This window comes from Ochotona curzoniae, unplaced genomic scaffold, assembly GCF_017591425.1.
Source record: "Ochotona curzoniae isolate NIBS_2020 unplaced genomic scaffold, NIBS_Ocur_1.0 contig_64, whole genome shotgun sequence".
NCBI lineage: Eukaryota > Metazoa > Chordata > Mammalia > Lagomorpha > Ochotonidae > Ochotona > Ochotona curzoniae.
The window spans coordinates 184,289-201,176 of record NW_024466502.1 but is presented as its reverse complement, the minus strand read 5'-3'; the positions used below and the strand labels follow the sequence as shown (position 1 = coordinate 201,176).

Genomic DNA, 16,888 nt, shown 5'->3' with positions numbered 1-16,888 from the left:
CACATAAGGACCCCATCCTGCCCACAGGGGCAACTGTAGCTCGGAAGCTGAGGGGCCAGGCGAGGCCAGGACTAGAGGCATGGCCAGGGTAGGCAAACACGGGTGGCCTACCCAGCCCAGGGTGGTGGCACTCCAGGGGACACCATGGGGGTGTCCACCACCCCCCTGGGGCTTGGGGTAGCAGCAGCCGCAACACGGGCTACAAAGGCGTGGAGATAGTTTATTTTCACGCTTTAGAAGAAGAAGCGTTCAGTAATAAAAATAAGAGTCACGCCAGCCCTGCCCCACCCCCTGACTATCTACATGTGGAGCAGGGCAGGCAGTGGCTATGCGTGTCCAGAGGCAGCCGTGGAGGTGGCAGCCACGGGGGGACAGGAGTGTGAGGTGATGTCGCTGTGCTTGTGTGCAGCCTCGTCCAGGTCCAGTGGCACCCCGTTGACCTCCAGGGTCATGCAGCCACGGTAGAAGGCTGTAACTGGTGTGGACGTTACTGGCACATCTAGAGGGGTGAGCAGAGCAGAGGCTGTGGTGGGTCAAGGACCCCTGGGGGTGGGGAGCGTTCTGGTCACTCCCCACCACAGACCTGTGCTCATTAGACCATTATAAATTCCCTGAAGATCACAGCGTCACTGACCAAGCAGGAGCCATGCATACAGCACCCCCACTTCCCAGTCCCTACTGTCTGTCTGGACCCTTCCTGCCTGAGTCTGGGGAGGCTGAGAGTGACGCTGTAGCCCGGCTCCTCTCTATACTTCCTTCTACCACTCAATGTGAGTGACTGTCTTTCTGTCCCTTGGAAAGCAGTCCCAGTTTGGGGGTTCCACAAGGATGCCTCCAACCAGTGCAGGGTATTGTTTGGCAACAAGCCATGATGGAGCCCTGGGTCGGGGCAGACCCTCACTACCTCTGTCCACAACTGCAGGAACCCCGGCAAGCTGGGTGGGGTTCCCGGGCCCAGCAACCACTCCCTCCCCAGACCACTCCCTGGGTCTGGGCTATGTTCCTACCTGGTAGCCCCCCAAGCAGGGTGAGCATGGGGCCGTGCACCAGGTGCCTCTCCAGCAGGCTCAGCCTCTCCTTCAGCTGCGTGGCGTCTACTTCGATCTGCCCTACGCTGCTGTCCACCACCAGTGTGGCCACACCCTCCCTGAGGGACACATTGACCACGTGCTCCTGCCCGTTGCAAGCCTGGATCTCTGCGAGCACCAGCGGCATGTGTTCCACAGCCAGGACCACGAGCTGCAGGGTCAGGGGTCAGGGCCACAGGTGCAAGCGGCTCAGGGGTTGTAGTCGCAGCTGCCTGTGCTCCCATGGGTCCTCCACTCCCCCCACTCCCAGGCAGGCTTCTGTGAGCAGTGTGAGAGCAGGAAGGGGGCACCATACCTGCTTCCTGAGCCTCCTGGCCGCATGGTGGTCCACCAGGGCCAGTGAGAGAGGCACAGAGCGGTCGGTGCCAAGCAGTGCAAGCAGCACCCCAGTGTCCGCAGCAGGGCGGATGCGGGCTGTCACCTCCACCGCCCAGGTTGCATCAGAGCTGCTGCCTTCCTTAGGTGCACTCCCTGCCAGGAAAGGGGTGTGCCACGTGGTGGTGCAGGGGGCAGGGTCAAGAATTGGGAGCTGCCAGCATACTTGCCCCGCACTGCTTTGGGGAGCACCTGCCCCCAGCTCCTGTTCCCCTTGGCACCTGCCCCGCCCCTGGCCCAAGCTCACTGTAGTCCAGGCTGAAGGAAGCGTATCCGCTGCCGGGGTAGAAGGAGCCATCCTCCACAGTGGAGAAGCATTGCATCTTGGCATTGCCACTGACTGTCTCCTGGATGGTGGCCTCCTCTTCGTCCAGCCAGCTCCAGCCGCGCATGCAGCCGTCCAGCCGGGGGTTGATCTGAAGAGAGTCCCCACCCCCACGAGACCTCACTGGCTGTGTCCCAGGAGACCACCCTGGCCATGTCCCCACGACACTATGTTGATCCTGTCCCCACAAGACCTTGCTGGCTGTGCCCCCAGGAGACCATGCTGGCTGAGTCCCCAGGAGACCATGCTGGCTGTACCCCCAGGAGACCATGCTGGCTGAATCCCCAGGAGACCACCCTGGCCATGTCTCCAGGACACAAACTGGCCATGTCCCAAGAGACCATGCTGGGCATGTCTCTAAGAGACCACGCTGGCCATGTCCCCAGGACACCATGCTAGCCAGTTCTCCATGTCCTCCCAAGAGACCACACTGGCCATGTCCCCCCAAGAGACCACACTGGCTGTGCCCCTGGCTCAGATTCATGATGGTCAGAGCTGAGATCCGCTGAGATCCCAGGAACTCCTAGGGGAGGAACATGACTCACACGTGGGCGGGCCTCTGCTTCTCCCTACACAAGGCAGCTCCTGTTCCACACCTCTCTCCTGAGCCCATGCTTGCCATGCTGTGTGCCAGCCAGGTGGTATAGCTAGGGCTTCCTGTGAACAGCCCTCACAACCTGACACCCTGCCCTCATCACTGTGGGAAAGGGGATGAGGGCATACATGACCTGGAAGACTCTGGGACATAACCTCCTCCCCTGATGTGGTCTTCACCCCGGAAGATACCCCAGAATCCTGGGCACTGTCTGCTGTGACTACAGCCGGACATGCTTATTACTCACCCTGCTCATCTAGACAGACGGCCTTCTGGCCCACCTGGCCCACCTGACACCAGGCTCACCTGGTCCACCTGACACCTGGCTGCACCTGACCCATTTGACACCAGGCTGCATCTGGCTACACTTGTCTCACCTGGTTATTCCTGGCCCATCTGCTTACATCTGGCCCAGCTGACACCTGGGCCACCTGACACCTACCTGACCTGGCCCAGCTGACACCTGGCTGCATCTGGCTGACTTGGCCTACCTGGCCCACCTGGCCTACCTGGCTGCACATGAACCACTTGACACCTACTGACACCTGGCCCAGCTGGCTGCATCTGGCCCACTTGACACCTAGCTGACACCTGGCCCACCTGGCTGCTGGCTTCCAGGAGTCCCTCATCCTCTGCCTCCGTGCCTGGCACAGGCAGAGGTTACCAAAGCAAATGTGGCAGTAGGGGACACTCACAGGCTGCAAGAGATGGCTGCTGGGCAGAGGGACTCCTCCCAGGGTAAGGTTGAGGTGGTAGAGGCCTCGGCGTGGGTGGAACAGCTCCCGGGGCACTGCGATGTTCATGACTGCTTCATCATTCACCTTCACCACGAGGCTGCGGGCCAGCTCCTCCACGGACACCTGAGAAGGTGGGAACAATGGGATGGGGTCTCCTCACCCCTGCCTGGGCACTGGCCTCGGGCGTCTCGCCCCCTGTGGGCTAGGTGCTGGGGGCCACATGAGCTGCTGGCAAGTCCCTGGCTCCCAGGACCCTGCACTCTTATGTTCCTGTGTTCCCCAAGGCTCACAGAGTCCAGGCCCACGCTCCTTTGCTCACCGTCTGCCAGCGGCCATGGTTGATTGCAGGGCCCCCACTGGTGACACGCCTTAGACCCTGGCAGTGCAGCTGCAGCTCCAGGCGCCCCGCGCGCAGGTTCAGCAGTGCCCACGTGCCCTCCGGGTCACCACCCACGAAGAAGAGGACACCCTCAGGGTCGAAGGTGCGGAAGTCGAACTGCGCCACCAGTCTGCAAGCAGGGGCTGAGGCTCATCACTGGAGAGATCACCGCTGGCACCATTGCCGGGGGAAGGGGCCTCCCAAACAGGGGGCATGGGTGGGGCTGGGTGAGGAGGGAGTGTGGTTGGCTGAAGTCCAGGCCCCCCAATACTCACCGCACGCGCTGCAGCCGCTTGAGGCGGAGCCCGACCACAGGGGTCCTATGGAACAGGCGGCCCAAGTACAGGGACTTGGCGCTACGGGCCAGGCTGAAGGGTACGCAGGGCAGGATGTCCTGGGCAGAGTCGGGGGTCAGGAGGGTCTACATGAGCCCACCCCTGACCCACATCTCTTCCTCCTGCTTCGCTCACCTCACAGGCGTCCATGTCTGGGGACAGCTTGAGGCCCCCACGGCCATCACAGTGGCAGGTGTAGCTGCCAGGGGCATTGACGCAGGTCTGCTCACAGCGGCCCTGCTGACACTCATCCACATCTGTGGCCAGACATGGGGAGGGGAATCACACATGTGCCAGACAAGTCAGGTCTCCATGATGGTGCGTGTGGGGGACGTGCAGCCCAGGAACCATGTTCCTGCCCCCTACACCACACACACCCCTGGTCCTGCTGCTGCCCAGGCCCCTTCTGCGACTCGGGTGATGGAGGAGCTCCAGTGCCCGGCCTGTGAGAAAGGCATGGTCGCAGACCCTCTCCCTGGGCACTCGTCCTGGGTTCCCTGAGCTTTCAGGAAATAAGACTGGCAGCCATAGCTTGGGGCTTAACAGGTCTCATGTTGGGGAGGAGCCAGGGTCCCAGGAGCTGGGGAGGGGTTCCTTCATGCCTATGGGGGGCTGAGGCAGGCACATGTGTGCCATCATGCCCATCATGCATGTGCACATGTGTGCAGGGTGCATGTGGATATGTGAGCGGGTGCATGCCTGCACATGTATGCAGATGTGTTGTGTGTCACAATGTGTGGCCAGTGGCAGATGCAGCCGTGGGTTCCGACGTGTCCCAGACTTCATCTGTCTGTCATTCTGGGACCCAGGGGGCCGCCCCTTATGCACATGGCTGGCAGGCAGCAGTCGCAGCAGCTGCGGAGCAGGGCAAGGTGTACCTAGACAGGCCTTTTCCTGGGAGTTGTAGGTGTAGCCCGGGTCGCACATGCAGGAGTAGGAGCCAGGCAGGTTCTCGCACTGCGCCGATCCACAGGTGCTCATGTCTGCGCATTCATCCACATCTGTGGGTGAGAGTGTGAGGCCAGAGCCAAAGCTGACCGCTCAGGCTGGGGAGGGGTCCAGAACCGCCAGGGTGGAACCAGGACCTCGGGGACTGTGCTAGAGTTGCCCAGTACGGGGAGGGGATGGGCCAGAGCTGCCTGGTTGGGCAGGGGCCAAGGCCTATGCCCCAACAGCACTGGGCACCGAGTCTCCAATCCCCCAGCCCCCACCCGTGCGGGCGCAGAGACTCCACAGAGCTGGGGGGAGGGCGCAGAGTGAGGCTTACCTCGGCAGGTGCTTCCGTCCGAGCCCAGTGCGAAGCCACTGTGGCAGGCACAGTGGAAGCTCCCGGGCTGGTTGTGGCAAACCTGGCTGCAGCCGCCATTGTTCTGACTGCATTCGTCCACATCTGCACCCAGGGCAGCTGTGAGGCGTCCGCAGGCACCACCCAACCCTGACCATGTCCCTCCTTCCCTCTCTGCCCCTTGGCAAGGTCCCCAGGAACCCCAGGGCCCAACAGGGAGAAGGGAGGACAGAACTTCCTGAATGACCACGAAGACCCAAAGGATCAGTGGAGTCAGTGGTGCCCCCCACCGGGTTGGGGCTCAACTCCAGTCCTGGGACCCCCCCGCTACGGGGGGGGAGGGGAGGAGGGTTCTGTAGGCAGGATGGGGACAAAGGGTACGGGGTCTCACCTGAGTCACACAGCCGGCCCCCCCAACCAGCTCTGCACAGGCAGAAGAAGGTACCCATGAGGTCCTGGCAGGCTTGGGTCCCCATTTTTTCGCAGGGGTTTGGGGTACACTGGTCAGGCAGGTCTGAGACAGAGAAACTGTGGTAAGGCCCGAGCTGCCCTATGACCAGCAATGCAGCTGGGGTGGCTCCAGGAGTACCGCTCTATAGTCAATGAAACTTCAGATGAACTGGATGGGTGCGGGGGGGCACTGCATTCATACAGCCAAGATGGAGGAACTGTGGGCTAGATGGGTAGGGCTGTGGATGAGGAAGGTGGGGCTTCCCATCAGGTGGAAGGAGGTTCTAGGGGCTGGATGCGGACTCCACCTTCCCTACTGGCAGCCCTCCAGCTGCAGCCACACAGCTCCCAGGAGCAAGTCTACAGCTTTTCCCACAAGGCTGGGTGATGGGTGGGCCTTGATTTCGGGCTGGACTCCTATAGCTCATCCAAGGCTTTCGGGTCAACCCGTCTGGCTCAGGCCCACTCAGCATCTGCAGGTCACTGGGACCATATGGCCGCTTTGGGGCCCTTCCTGGCTCACCCCAGTATCAGCACCTTTAACCCCTGAGTGTACAGAGATGGAGTCCAGTGTCATGGTCCCAGGAATGAGGTTGGGCACCAGGCTCCACACCATCCTCCACTGCCAGCAGCTGTCAGAACCACAGCTCCCCAAAGCAGCATCCGGCTGCCATGAAGGCTGCAGGGGGTGCCTGCTGTCCACCCTCAGAGCTTTGGACACAAGGGACAGAGCCAACTCAGGACTCACCAAGTGCACAAAGCAGTCTCTAGACTCATAGGTAACCAGCATGACCTAGTGGTTAGACTAGCATTGAAGTGGGCAGACCAGCGTTAACTAGTGGGTAAACTGAAGTCTAGATGGCAGAGTGTTTAACTGGTGGTTAGAGACATCTGTGGACTAGAGTTGGATTCATGAATAGCTCAGTGGATTGGCTGATGGAGAAGTCCAGTGCCTCCCAGACCCCCTCTTGACCAGCTGGATGTCAGGCTCAGGCCATCCTGACAGAAGCCAAAGTGTGCTGGGCCTGGCCCAGGGCAGGGGGCTCATGGAGCTGGGTTGGGATGGGTTCTGTCCCACAGAACCATGTGTGTGAGCTGAGAGGGAGGACAGAGTGACACTTGTCTGGGGACGTTTCTGGGTCCACCGCCTGTGGGGTACCCTCGCTGGGAACCCCAAGGTCCTGGTGTGGTGGCCAGGGCCAGCGGCTATGCCGTGAGTGGGAAGGAAAGGAGGGAGTGGGTTCTGTGTGTCCACAGCACTAGCCCTGCTGCTTCCCAGCTCCCCATGGCTTGTGCCTCCCGGGCCAGAGCACCAGGAGCAAACAGGCAGCCATGGCAGCAAGTCAATCGGAAGCTGAGACCTGCCACGCTGGGCTCACCTCACCCCCTGAGAACCCCAACTGGGACCCTGAGGCCCTAAGGAGAAGCAAGACCAGAAATTCAACCTATAATGGAGGTGCAAGGTCGCTGCCAAGAGCCTTCCTGGGGCCTCTTGGGGTAAAAGTGGACAACTAGGTTAGGGAACAGCTGGCAATAGAAACGCTTGGAATTGTGCATGCTGTCCATGTCCATGCATGGTGTTGGTGATCAAGGCCTGGAAGCCCCCAAACACATGGTACCCTGGGCACCATGGGAACATGGTTGCAGGAGGCACAGGCTGTGTGCATGGGACTGAAGGTAGGCCTGGGTGAGGATTGGACACACAACCCCATGTGGATTCCATCCTGGGCTTATGGAGACATGTGAAAGCAGGGCTTACTTTGAACACATGTGACGAAGTCTGGGCTCTTGGTATACGGGGACCCATGCTTGTTGATGCAGTCTGCAAAAGACAGAGGTGTCAGCATCCACTGGGCACCCAGAGTACAAGACATGCACTTCAGCACCCACACATTTCTGCCCCAGGTGACCCTGGTGTTGGAGGCCATGGAAGAAAGGCCACCACTGGCTTCTGACCCACCCCGCTGATAGGCCAGCACTTACCCAGGTATCGGGGGTAGAAATAATCCTACAGAGAGAAAGAGGAGATGGTCAATGGCCCAGGAGGACAATGCTGGCAGCTGTTGCAGCCCTGGCTACCCGGAAATCCAGGAAGGAGGGTTGAACCCAAAAAGCCCGTGGGATTCATAGCCACTGGGAGAGGCCCCTCCTTGTGTATATGTGTGTGTGTGTGTGGGTGCACACATGTCAACTAGGGACACCAGGCCATTCACTGTCACATGGGCTGGCATTCACACTACAAACTGGCTGGGTGAGGCTCTGAGTGTTAATGTAGACCGTCCTGTCCACTCTGAGCCAGGGGTCAGGATACTCCTGTCATAGCCCAGATGCCAGGGCCTCTGCCAGAAATGCAGACCAGTCTCCAGCAGGGTCAGCTGCTCTCACAGCCCAGACCTAAACAGGCTGCTGAGGCCAGACCATGGGCATGACTGACCAGCACCAGCACTACAGTCACATGACTCTGCTGAGCCTATAGATGGATCACAGTCACGACTCAGCACTTCACAATTCACTCCTGAGTCCTACAGATGGAGGTGGGGGTGAACCCTACAGATGGATGCCGGGGCACCAGCTGACTCCCTTGACAGTCAGGTCCCCAGGAGTTGCTACAGTTCAGGAACCATGGTCCAAGACAGGGGATGGGCTATGTGGTGTAGAGGGCAGTAGCATGAAGCTCTGCTCTGGAACAAGGCTTTCTGTCACCTTACAGCTGCTTCCCCCAGGAGTTTATCACTGCATTGGTTGAGCAGCTCATGACAAGAAGTGGGTCTTAAAAAAAAGGATAATACCCACTTGTCACCCTGTGGGTGAGTGAATGCATGGGTGGATGGCTGGATACTTAGATGGCTGGGTGGATGGGAGAGTGGATGGTGGATGAATGGGTGGATGGATGGATGGTTAGTTGGATGGATGGTTGGAGGAATGGCTGGAGGGATGGAAAGTTGGATAGATAATTGGATGGATGGATGGGTAGACGGATGTGTCAACAGGTAAATGGATGAGAGGGTGCTTGGATGGGGGGTAGATGGGTGGATGAATGGGTGGATGGATCCCCAGAAGGCCCAGCAGACCCTAATCCCCTCTGAGGCCTACATAGCCCCTGGCACATGGGTATCATCATGCCCAAGCACCAGGCTCTGGTGTTATGTAGTTACCTTGTGACTGGGGTCAAGGGTCATGGTCTGTGCTGGGCCTCGGAACCAGGGGCGCTACAGGGTCATTGGGTGGCCCTCCTACCTCCCCATGCCTCATCCATGGCTCCCGGAGTTCGCCAGAGATGCCTGTCACCAGCAAGCCCCAGCCCTTCTTCTGCAGCCAGGTTCTCGGCTGGGCTGGACTCTGGCGTAGCCCCAGGTCCAGGGCCAGGCATGGGGCAGGTCTGAGCGGGCAGAAAGGGAGCGTGGGTCAGGTGGGAGGCCATCTACCCAGGAGTAGCTGGGAGGGAGTCGAGGAGCAGGTGGCTGGCGCAGGGAGCTGTGGGGGTGTGTGCAGAGACCAGGCCTCTCCAGGCCTCCAAGGCCCTTGCTGTGCACCGGACTGGGATCAAAAGGCATGGGCAGGCACCCACGGTCACTCCCCCAGTATCCTTCTGGAAGCAGAGGTGACTGCCCAGATCCTGTCAGGCTGGAAGGATGTGGCTCTGGGCTCCCAGGGCCCAGAGCCAGGGAACTAACTGGAGGAGGCGCCAGGAAGGAGCAGAGACCTGGGGCCAGGGGAGATAAGGAGGCCGCCACCCCCCAGCCCGAGAGGAGACTCAGGAAGCTGGGAGATTAGAGCTGGTTTGGGAGGGAGTGAAGAGGAGGAGGGTTAGGCCAGAGGAATTCAGGGAGGGGCTGCCCGGCCCACACAGCTGGGCTGAGCCCAAGCAGGAGGCTGATCTCCACCTGCTAGGAGAGGGGGAGGAGCAGACAAGCACGAGTGCCCTGCTGGCTACAGGCAAAGGCCCAGAGCCAGGCAGCTGTGGGCCAAGGGGCTGTGTCCCAGCATGCACAGGGATGCCAGCCTCTGCAGGGATCACACACACACACACCCCCACACACCATACATCACCACACACATACCACACCTCAGACACACTGCACACACCTCACACGTCACCACATATGCCACACATCTCACACACCCCCCATATCTCAAATACATCACACACCCCTAACACACACACACACACACACACCACACATCACCACACACATACCACACCTCAGACACACTGCACACAGCTCACACACATACCACACACCACACACCTCACACATATACTACAATCACATCTCACACTCTTCACAAACACCACATACACACCCCACACACATCACATATATCACACACAGCCTTCATACATATCACACACACCGCACACAAGTATCTCACACACACATCATACCCATGCACCTCACGCGCCCCTAACACACACCCCTCACACCCCCACGGCCATGGGTTCCTGACAGGGCAGGGAGAAGGTAGGTTTCCTCGCCTGCAGAGGTCGCTATAGCCTCCGGTGTCCTCTCTGCTGCCTCAGCCCAGCCAGGGACTCCAGGAGCTGGCTACCTGGCCTGCAGGGCAGCGCTGGACTCCAGGAGCAATCCCCCCCCACACACCACATACCTCCCTGGATGTGCACAGCCTGGAGGTGCCCGGCCTGGGACCTGCGGGGGCCTGGATCCTAGGAAGCCGTGAGTATCTGGAGAGGCCTCTGCTGGGCCCACGCACCAGGAAAGGCCAGGATCAAGTAGCCACTGGGGCTGGTGCCGCCTCGTGCTGTGCCAGGGCAGGGCCATGAGATGCTGCTGACCCCCTCCTCTCAGATGCCAGGCCCCTCCCAGGGGTCCAGCAGACCCCACACCTTCTGACACTTCCCTCCTGGGCACATGCTGCCACTCGCGAATACACCCCCCTGTGCACACAGCTGTCACTCCACACACACCCCGCCCCCTATGTGCACATGGCTGTCACACACACAGCACCTGGCAGCAGGGTCCCTGTGGCTGGGCTCCTGCAGGTGGGAGAGTGGAGCCAGATTCTCCTCAGGGACACCGCCTACCCAGGCACCCGTGCGCCCGACCACACCTGCGTCCAATCGGCCCTCGCAAGGGGACAGGCAGGGACCGCTAGGTTTAACCGCCCCCTCCCCGGGCGCTCCGAGAAGGGGCTGCCCGCCCCCTCGCTGGGAGGCCTCGGAAGGCAGCCCCCGCGCAGGGCGGAGGCCGGGCGCCGCACTCACCGTCTCGGGGTCGTTCTCGAACACCTCCCGCGCCTCCTCTCGGCTGCACAGCTCCTCCACGCACTCGCGCTCCAAGTGGCCCTGCTTGGCCTCCTCGAAGACCTGGTAGGCGCGGCGCTGCCTGGGCCGCAGGACCTGCGCGGCCTCACGCGCGCTCAGCAGCACGGCTGCGGGGAGAGAGGCGCGCGGTCAGGCTGCGGGGCGAGGACGCGCGGCCAGGCTGCAGGGAGAGGGGCGCGCGGTCAGGCTGCGGACGACAGACGCGCTGCGGGGCGACGGACGCGCGCCGAGGCTGCGGGGCGAGGGGCGGGGTACGGCCCGCACTCACCGGGCGCCGACTCCGAGGCCAGCAGCAGCAGCAGCAGCGCGGCGCCCAGGGCGGCGGGGGGCCCCGGCGGCGGCGGCATGGCGAGGCGGGAGCGCGCACGGTCAGAGCGCCGGGGAGGCCGCGGGGATCCGGGGGCGCCGCGGGGCGGCGGCTGCGGTCATCCCGTCCGGCTGCCCCGAAGGTCACATCCCGGCGGCGGCGGCGGCGGCTCCCGGGCGGGCGGGCGGGCGGGCGAGCGCGCGGGCGGCGCGGGGCGGAGGCGACCGGGGGCGGGGCCGGGGCGCGGGGCCGGCCGCCCAGCTCCTGTCCCGGCTCGCGGGCGCGGGCGGATGCTCTGCTCAACCGGCCTGTGCCGGGCGGACCCGAGGTCCCGGGGGACAGACTGGGCGCTCGGCACGGACGTGCAGGCTTCCGCGCAGACCGGTGAGGCCCGCGCGCCCCAGCAGGAGGCCCCGCCGGCGAGGCCCCGCTGATTCCGCCAGACATGAACTGGGCTTCCATCTGGGTTTGTCGGGGTCCACCAGAGTGACCACGGTGCGGGCGCTCCTGTCCCTGCGTACTCGCCTGGGGGGTGACCCGGGCCGCTTGGGGGACTCCTGCCCGTAAGGCGTCTCAGGCCAGGCACCCCTGGCCTGGGCAAGGCCGCTGCTGGGTGGTTGCAGCTGCCCTTGGCTCCTGGCTGGGAGGAGGAGCCGCTGCTGGCTCAAGTCCCGTAGGCTGAAGAGCCGGAGAGCTGGGGCGCAGCTAAATCCGGAGGCGAGGCCTGTGCCGCCGCCCTGGGAGAAGCAGCGCCATGCGTTGTCTGCAGCTGTGCCCAGCTTGGCTTTACAGAGACAGTGTAGCCGGTTGTGCCTCTGCCCTCCTCCTCCTAGGGGGCCCGTGCCTCCCCCCCTTAGGGCCTTGGTTAGCGTCCACACCTGCTGGCCAGAGCAAGCAATGCAGGAACCAGGCGTGGAGAATGGGGTCTTTGAACTGGCTGTAGGGGCCGCTGCTCAGAGGGTCTCACTTGAGTTGTAGCTTTGGTTGTGTGTGTGTGTGATATTTTATTTTTATTGGAAAGCCAGAGTTAGAAGGCAAGACAAGAGATCTTATGCCCACTGATTTACTCCCCAAATGGCTGAAACACCCAGGACTGGGCCGGGCCAACACCAGGAGCCAGGAGCTTCTTCCCAGTCTTCATCAGGGTGCCACATAAAGGCCTTGGGCTGTCCTTTGCTGCTCTCCCAGGTACAAACAAGGAGCTGGATGGAAGGTACAGAGTCCCAGGGCCTTGGGCCGTCCTCTGCTGCTTCCCAGGCCACAAGTAGGGAGCTGGATGGAAAGTGGAGCAGTTGGGACACTAACTGGTGCCCACATGGGTGCCGGTGTTGAAGGTGATTCCCAGTGGGCCCATGCCCATCCTGTGTTGGGCTGCAGGTGGGTGGAGGTGTCGGCTGCAACTTTCCCTCTCCCATAAGGATCAAGACAAGCAGTCTGTGACATGCTGGTGGCCATCACACACCTTCCTGGTGAGGTGAGTGTTTTCTTTCTTCTTGGGATGTTTGCTTGTCTAGTTGCTGGATTTGCAAGTGTTTGTTCCCTGTCCACACATTTGTTCTGACTTTCAGGAGCAGAGGCTGTGGTGCAGTGTCCCAGCTCCAGTTCATTCTTGGCTGCTTCACTCAGGCCCAGCTAATTGCCCCCCGGCAGGGCAGCAGAGGACCCCCAAGTCCCCGGGTCCCAGAGCCTGAAGGAGGATTCAGACCGAGGTCTGAGTCTGTCCCTCCATGCCTCTTTCTTTTTTTTTTTTTTAAGATTTATTTTTATTATTTTATTTTTATTGGAAAGGCAGATATACAGAGAGGAGAGACAGAGAAGATCTTCCGTCCGATGATTCACTCCCCAAGTGAGCGCAATGGCCGATGCTATGCCGATCTGAAGCCAGGAGCCTCTTCCAGATCTCCCACGCGGGTGCAGGGTCCCAAAGCTTCGGGCCGTCCTCAACTGCTTTCCCAGGCCACAGGCAGGGAGCTGGAAGGGAAGCAGGGCTGCCGGGATAGAACCGGCGACCATATGGGATCCCGGGCGTGCAAGGCGAGGACCTTAACCACTTGCGCCACCGCGCCGGGCCCTCCATGCCTCTTTCAAACCCTGCATGCCCACCAAGGAGCGTGAGTTACTTGTTCTTGCTGTGTAGCTGCCCCGCCTCAAGCCGGCTCTATGATGCAGAGTCAGAGTTGGCCACTCAGGGGCCTGTGGCCGGGCCTTGTTGTGCATGATTCAGAGGGGTGAGGCTCTCATCTCCTACCAGGAACAGCAGGTGCTCTGGCAGAACTGCCGACCCAGCTGGGTTCTCTCTCTTCTTCCTCATCCAGTCCTGAGCCCTGGGCCTGCAGGGGGAGGGGCCTGGGACAGCCCCCTCTTCCTCACCTCCTATGCACACCTGGGCATGTCCTGGGTATAGTCAGGCAGTGGAAAGGGATGGGTGCCCTCCCAAATACTTCACCTCTCAATCGTCACTCCAGACCCCCACCTGTCAGACCCCCGCCTATCATCCCAAACCTATCACTCCAGACCCCTCTGCTACTCAGAACCCCGTCTGTCACCTCCACACCATCACTCCAGACCTTCCGCCTGTCAGACCCCCACCTATCACCCCAAACCCATCACTCCAGACCCCTCTGTGGGGAGGGGCTGTCTTTGACCTGGTGTCCCTTACATCCAGGGTGAACCAGGACAGAGGCTGTGGCCTGAGTGTCCCCTAAACTCTTTAGCCGTGTGGGCAGGGGAGCCTCCTGGGCTGGTGATGTTGGGGGGCACAGGCCTGGGTCTCCTTCCTTTCCTGAGGTCCCTGAACTGTTCCTGTGCTCTGCACTCCACCCTGCAGGCCGGTGCTGAGCCCGCTGGTTGCCCTTGATGCTGGTCAGCTCTGTGGTATTGGGAACCGGGGGCTGCCTAGCCCAGCCCAGCCTGGCGGGTTAGAGTCCCGGGATGCATGGGCTGGCCATGACCTAAGCAGGGAAAGCAAAGCTGGGGCCAGTGTAGCGGACTCGAGGTCTTGCTGTAGCGCAAGCTCTGTAGAAGCCATGGCTGCCCGGGAACAGGATTGCGGGGGAGTGGTGTGACCTTGGAAGAGGAGAGCGGCCTAGGCCCTCGGTGACATCACAGGGCGGCCTGGTGGTGGGGGATGACACTGCACTGTCCCTATGATGTCATCATCGGGCAGTGTGCCCCTCCCCCACTCCTGACCCCCAGGTCTCACAATGGGGCTCTTGGTGGGCAATTTTCCTCAGGGAGTCCTGCCACGTGCAGTGCCACAAAGGGCTCCTTGTTGCCCGACTTAATTCTGGGACTTTCTGTGAAGCCGGGAGCGCCACAGGCAGCTTGTCCACTCCCTGAGAAGCCCAGGTCCCCTGCTGGGTGGAAGTGCACAGCTGAGGCGGGGGTCCAGGCCTCAGGACCCCTGTGCTGGCCTTGGGCACTGTAGACAGCCCAGCCAGAGCTGCCCTCCTCCTGCTCCGCCCCTGTGAGCCTCAGGTCACTTCAGGAAACGCAGCAGCCAGCATCGTAAATAGCTGAGGCAGGTCCAGGCTTCCTCCTGACCCCGTGGCTTTGGCACGAGGGAGGACTGCGCCCCTTGGGGACGGCTTGTTCCACTGCTTGCCGCTGCAGCCTGGGATGTGGGCCCTGCCGGCAGCCCCCCTTGTTGGCTCCCCACACCCCGGCAGCTGGCGCTAATCATGGGGTTTCCTCTGAAACACAGGAAATGTGTGCCTGTTCCACGCCATGTAGCTGCCCGTCAGCATTCCTGAGATTGACTGATTTGAAAGAGTTAGAGACAATCTTCCACCCGCCACTTCACTCCCTAGAGGGCTGCAAGGCCAGGGCTGGGCCAGGCTGAAGCCAGGTGCCTAGTCTGAGTCTCCCACTTGGGTATAGGGCCTAAGTGCTTGGGCCATCCTCCGCTGCTTTCCCAGGACACAAGCTGAATGGGTTATGGATGGGGCAGCTGAAACTGTCTACCCCTTTTATGGGATGCAGCGTCCAGTGGAATCTTACCCAGGACACTGCAGCTCTGGTTTCACAGCCCACAAGAACCTCCTCATCCCACGTGGCATGTCAAAGGATGGAGCTGGATTGTGGGTGGAATCTCCACACCCCAACACCCACTGCCGCAAAGGTGGCTCTGGCCACATACCATCCCCGATAGCTCAGGGGGTGCATGGGTACCTGTGGTGTAGGGCTGTGGGGAGGTGGGCACTGAGCAGCTCACCTCCCCTGTGAGGGAATGACAGACCACGACATGATATGTGGCACTCTGTGTGGCCTGCAGTGCCCTGAGGGCCTACCCCAGGAGCCCGAGTGGTTGAGGAATCGAGAGGTGCTGGGACTCCTAGAGATGCCTACCCAGTTTCTTTTGCCTGCATGGGTCACAACAGGTGTTTGTGTGTGTCATCACAGAAGTGTGTGCTATTTATCACAGATGTGTTGTTATCACAGAGGTGTTAGCACATGTGTGTTGTCACACCTGTTATCACATGTGAGTCATCACAGGTGTGTGTTATCACAGATGTGTGGGTTATCACATCACAGATGTGTGTCTGGGTGAGTTCTCTCTTTCCTCGCCTGGTGTTCACACTCTGATCTCGCTGAGTTCAGGCACAGCCTTTACTCCATGGCTGGTCCCAGTAGCCTTTGTGCCATGTGGGCAGCTCTCATTGGCCTCTTCTTGGCATTTGTGATTCTTGCCCTTCTTAGCAGATCCGCCTGGCTGTGTCCCTGACCTGCATAGCCCTGCTGTCTGCCACATCTGCCTACAAAGAGCTGACACTTCAGGGTACGGCCAGCTGACTCAGGCTGGACCCGCACTCGCTCACATCCGGCATGTGCTGGGGTGAGTGGGACCCACACCCAGCCCCAGCTTCCTCTGTGGGTTCTGTCTGTCAGCCGCCTCCCTGGCCCCAGCTGGCAGAGACAGCAGCACCACAGCCAGGACCACAGCACCCACCAGGCTGAGGGCAGGGCAGGGCCCTGGGCACGGTGCCAGGGGCGGCAGCAAGCCCCAGGGTGAGAGCAGACTGCCAGGAGAATGGCCTCGTGAAATCTTAGGATTCTTGTCAAAGTCTCAGGATCAGGAGGCCCAGTGCTCAAGGTGAACTGCAGCAGGCACAAGGCTTGTAACCGTGGATCTGCCAGCCCTGGCGCCAGCTGTGGACCTGACAAGGTGAGAAACACATGCACACACATTGGCTCTGTTCATGAGCAGAGGGGCTAGGAAGGGAAGGCTGAGGTGGCCCAAGGTCTTCAGCTCCTCGGCTCCCTGAGACCACACTCAGATGCTGTGGGGTCCCTGGACACAGTGGCTCAGCTCACGGTGGGAGGAGGAGGTTCCTCCTGTGGAGGCCACAACACACGTCTGATGGCAGCTGAGTCCTTGCATGCAGTCTGTTAGATCGCCCACCTTCCACCTATCTGCCCTGGCCTAGACCACGAGCTGTTGTGCTCTGTGGAGCCAATGTGCAGGCAGAGGGCCCTGGCCAGGGCTGTGCCTACAGCATGGCGGTGCCACCCTCTCCCACAGCTGCTCCTTGCCCAGTAGCCGCACCCTCCTCCCCATCACTGGCAGCCTGGGCACTCACAGGCTGGCTCCAAGGATTTGGCTGCAGAAGCTTTGTGGAGGTACTTGTGGCAGTTCACACCAGGACTCACCGGCTGCAGGTGTTGGTGAATGGAGGCTGGCCAGGGCTGCAAGCTGGACCCAGACCTGAGAGGAGGGTGGTGCCATGGC

General features: G+C 61.0%; 1 protein-coding gene across 1 annotated transcript; it reads right to left on the bottom strand.

The window, feature by feature from the left end:
* Positions 1 to 217: 217 nt before the first annotated feature.
* Positions 218 to 11,200, bottom strand: GAS6 (growth arrest specific 6). Its single transcript, XM_040990995.1, has 15 exons — positions 11,122 to 11,200; positions 10,794 to 10,960; positions 7,553 to 7,577; positions 7,329 to 7,391; positions 5,511 to 5,633; positions 5,102 to 5,224; positions 4,713 to 4,835; positions 3,970 to 4,091; positions 3,775 to 3,893; positions 3,440 to 3,629; positions 3,079 to 3,243; positions 1,689 to 1,879; positions 1,384 to 1,534; positions 1,008 to 1,239; positions 218 to 499 (listed from the first exon to the last, which is right to left on the bottom strand). Exons 1-15 carry the CDS (start codon positions 11,198 to 11,200, stop codon positions 327 to 329), a joined length of 2,046 nt encoding a protein of 681 aa, XP_040846929.1. The 3' UTR covers positions 218 to 326.
* Positions 11,201 to 16,888: the final 5,688 nt, after the last annotated feature.

Excerpts from the sequence above, each read along its gene's own strand:
- GAS6 (XM_040990995.1), bottom strand. The coding sequence starts at position 11,200 with ATGCCGCCGCCGCCGGGGCCCCCCGCCGCCCTGGGCGCCGCGCTGCTG. Across the intron at positions 3,244-3,439 it reads ACCATGGCCGCTGGCAGACG|GTGTCCGTGGAGGAGCTGGC; the intron begins GTGAGCAAAGGA and ends CCACCTTCTCAG. Across the intron at positions 1,880-3,078 it reads GCAGCCATCTCTTGCAGCCT|ATCAACCCCCGGCTGGACGG; the intron begins GTGAGTGTCCCC and ends GACTCTCTTCAG.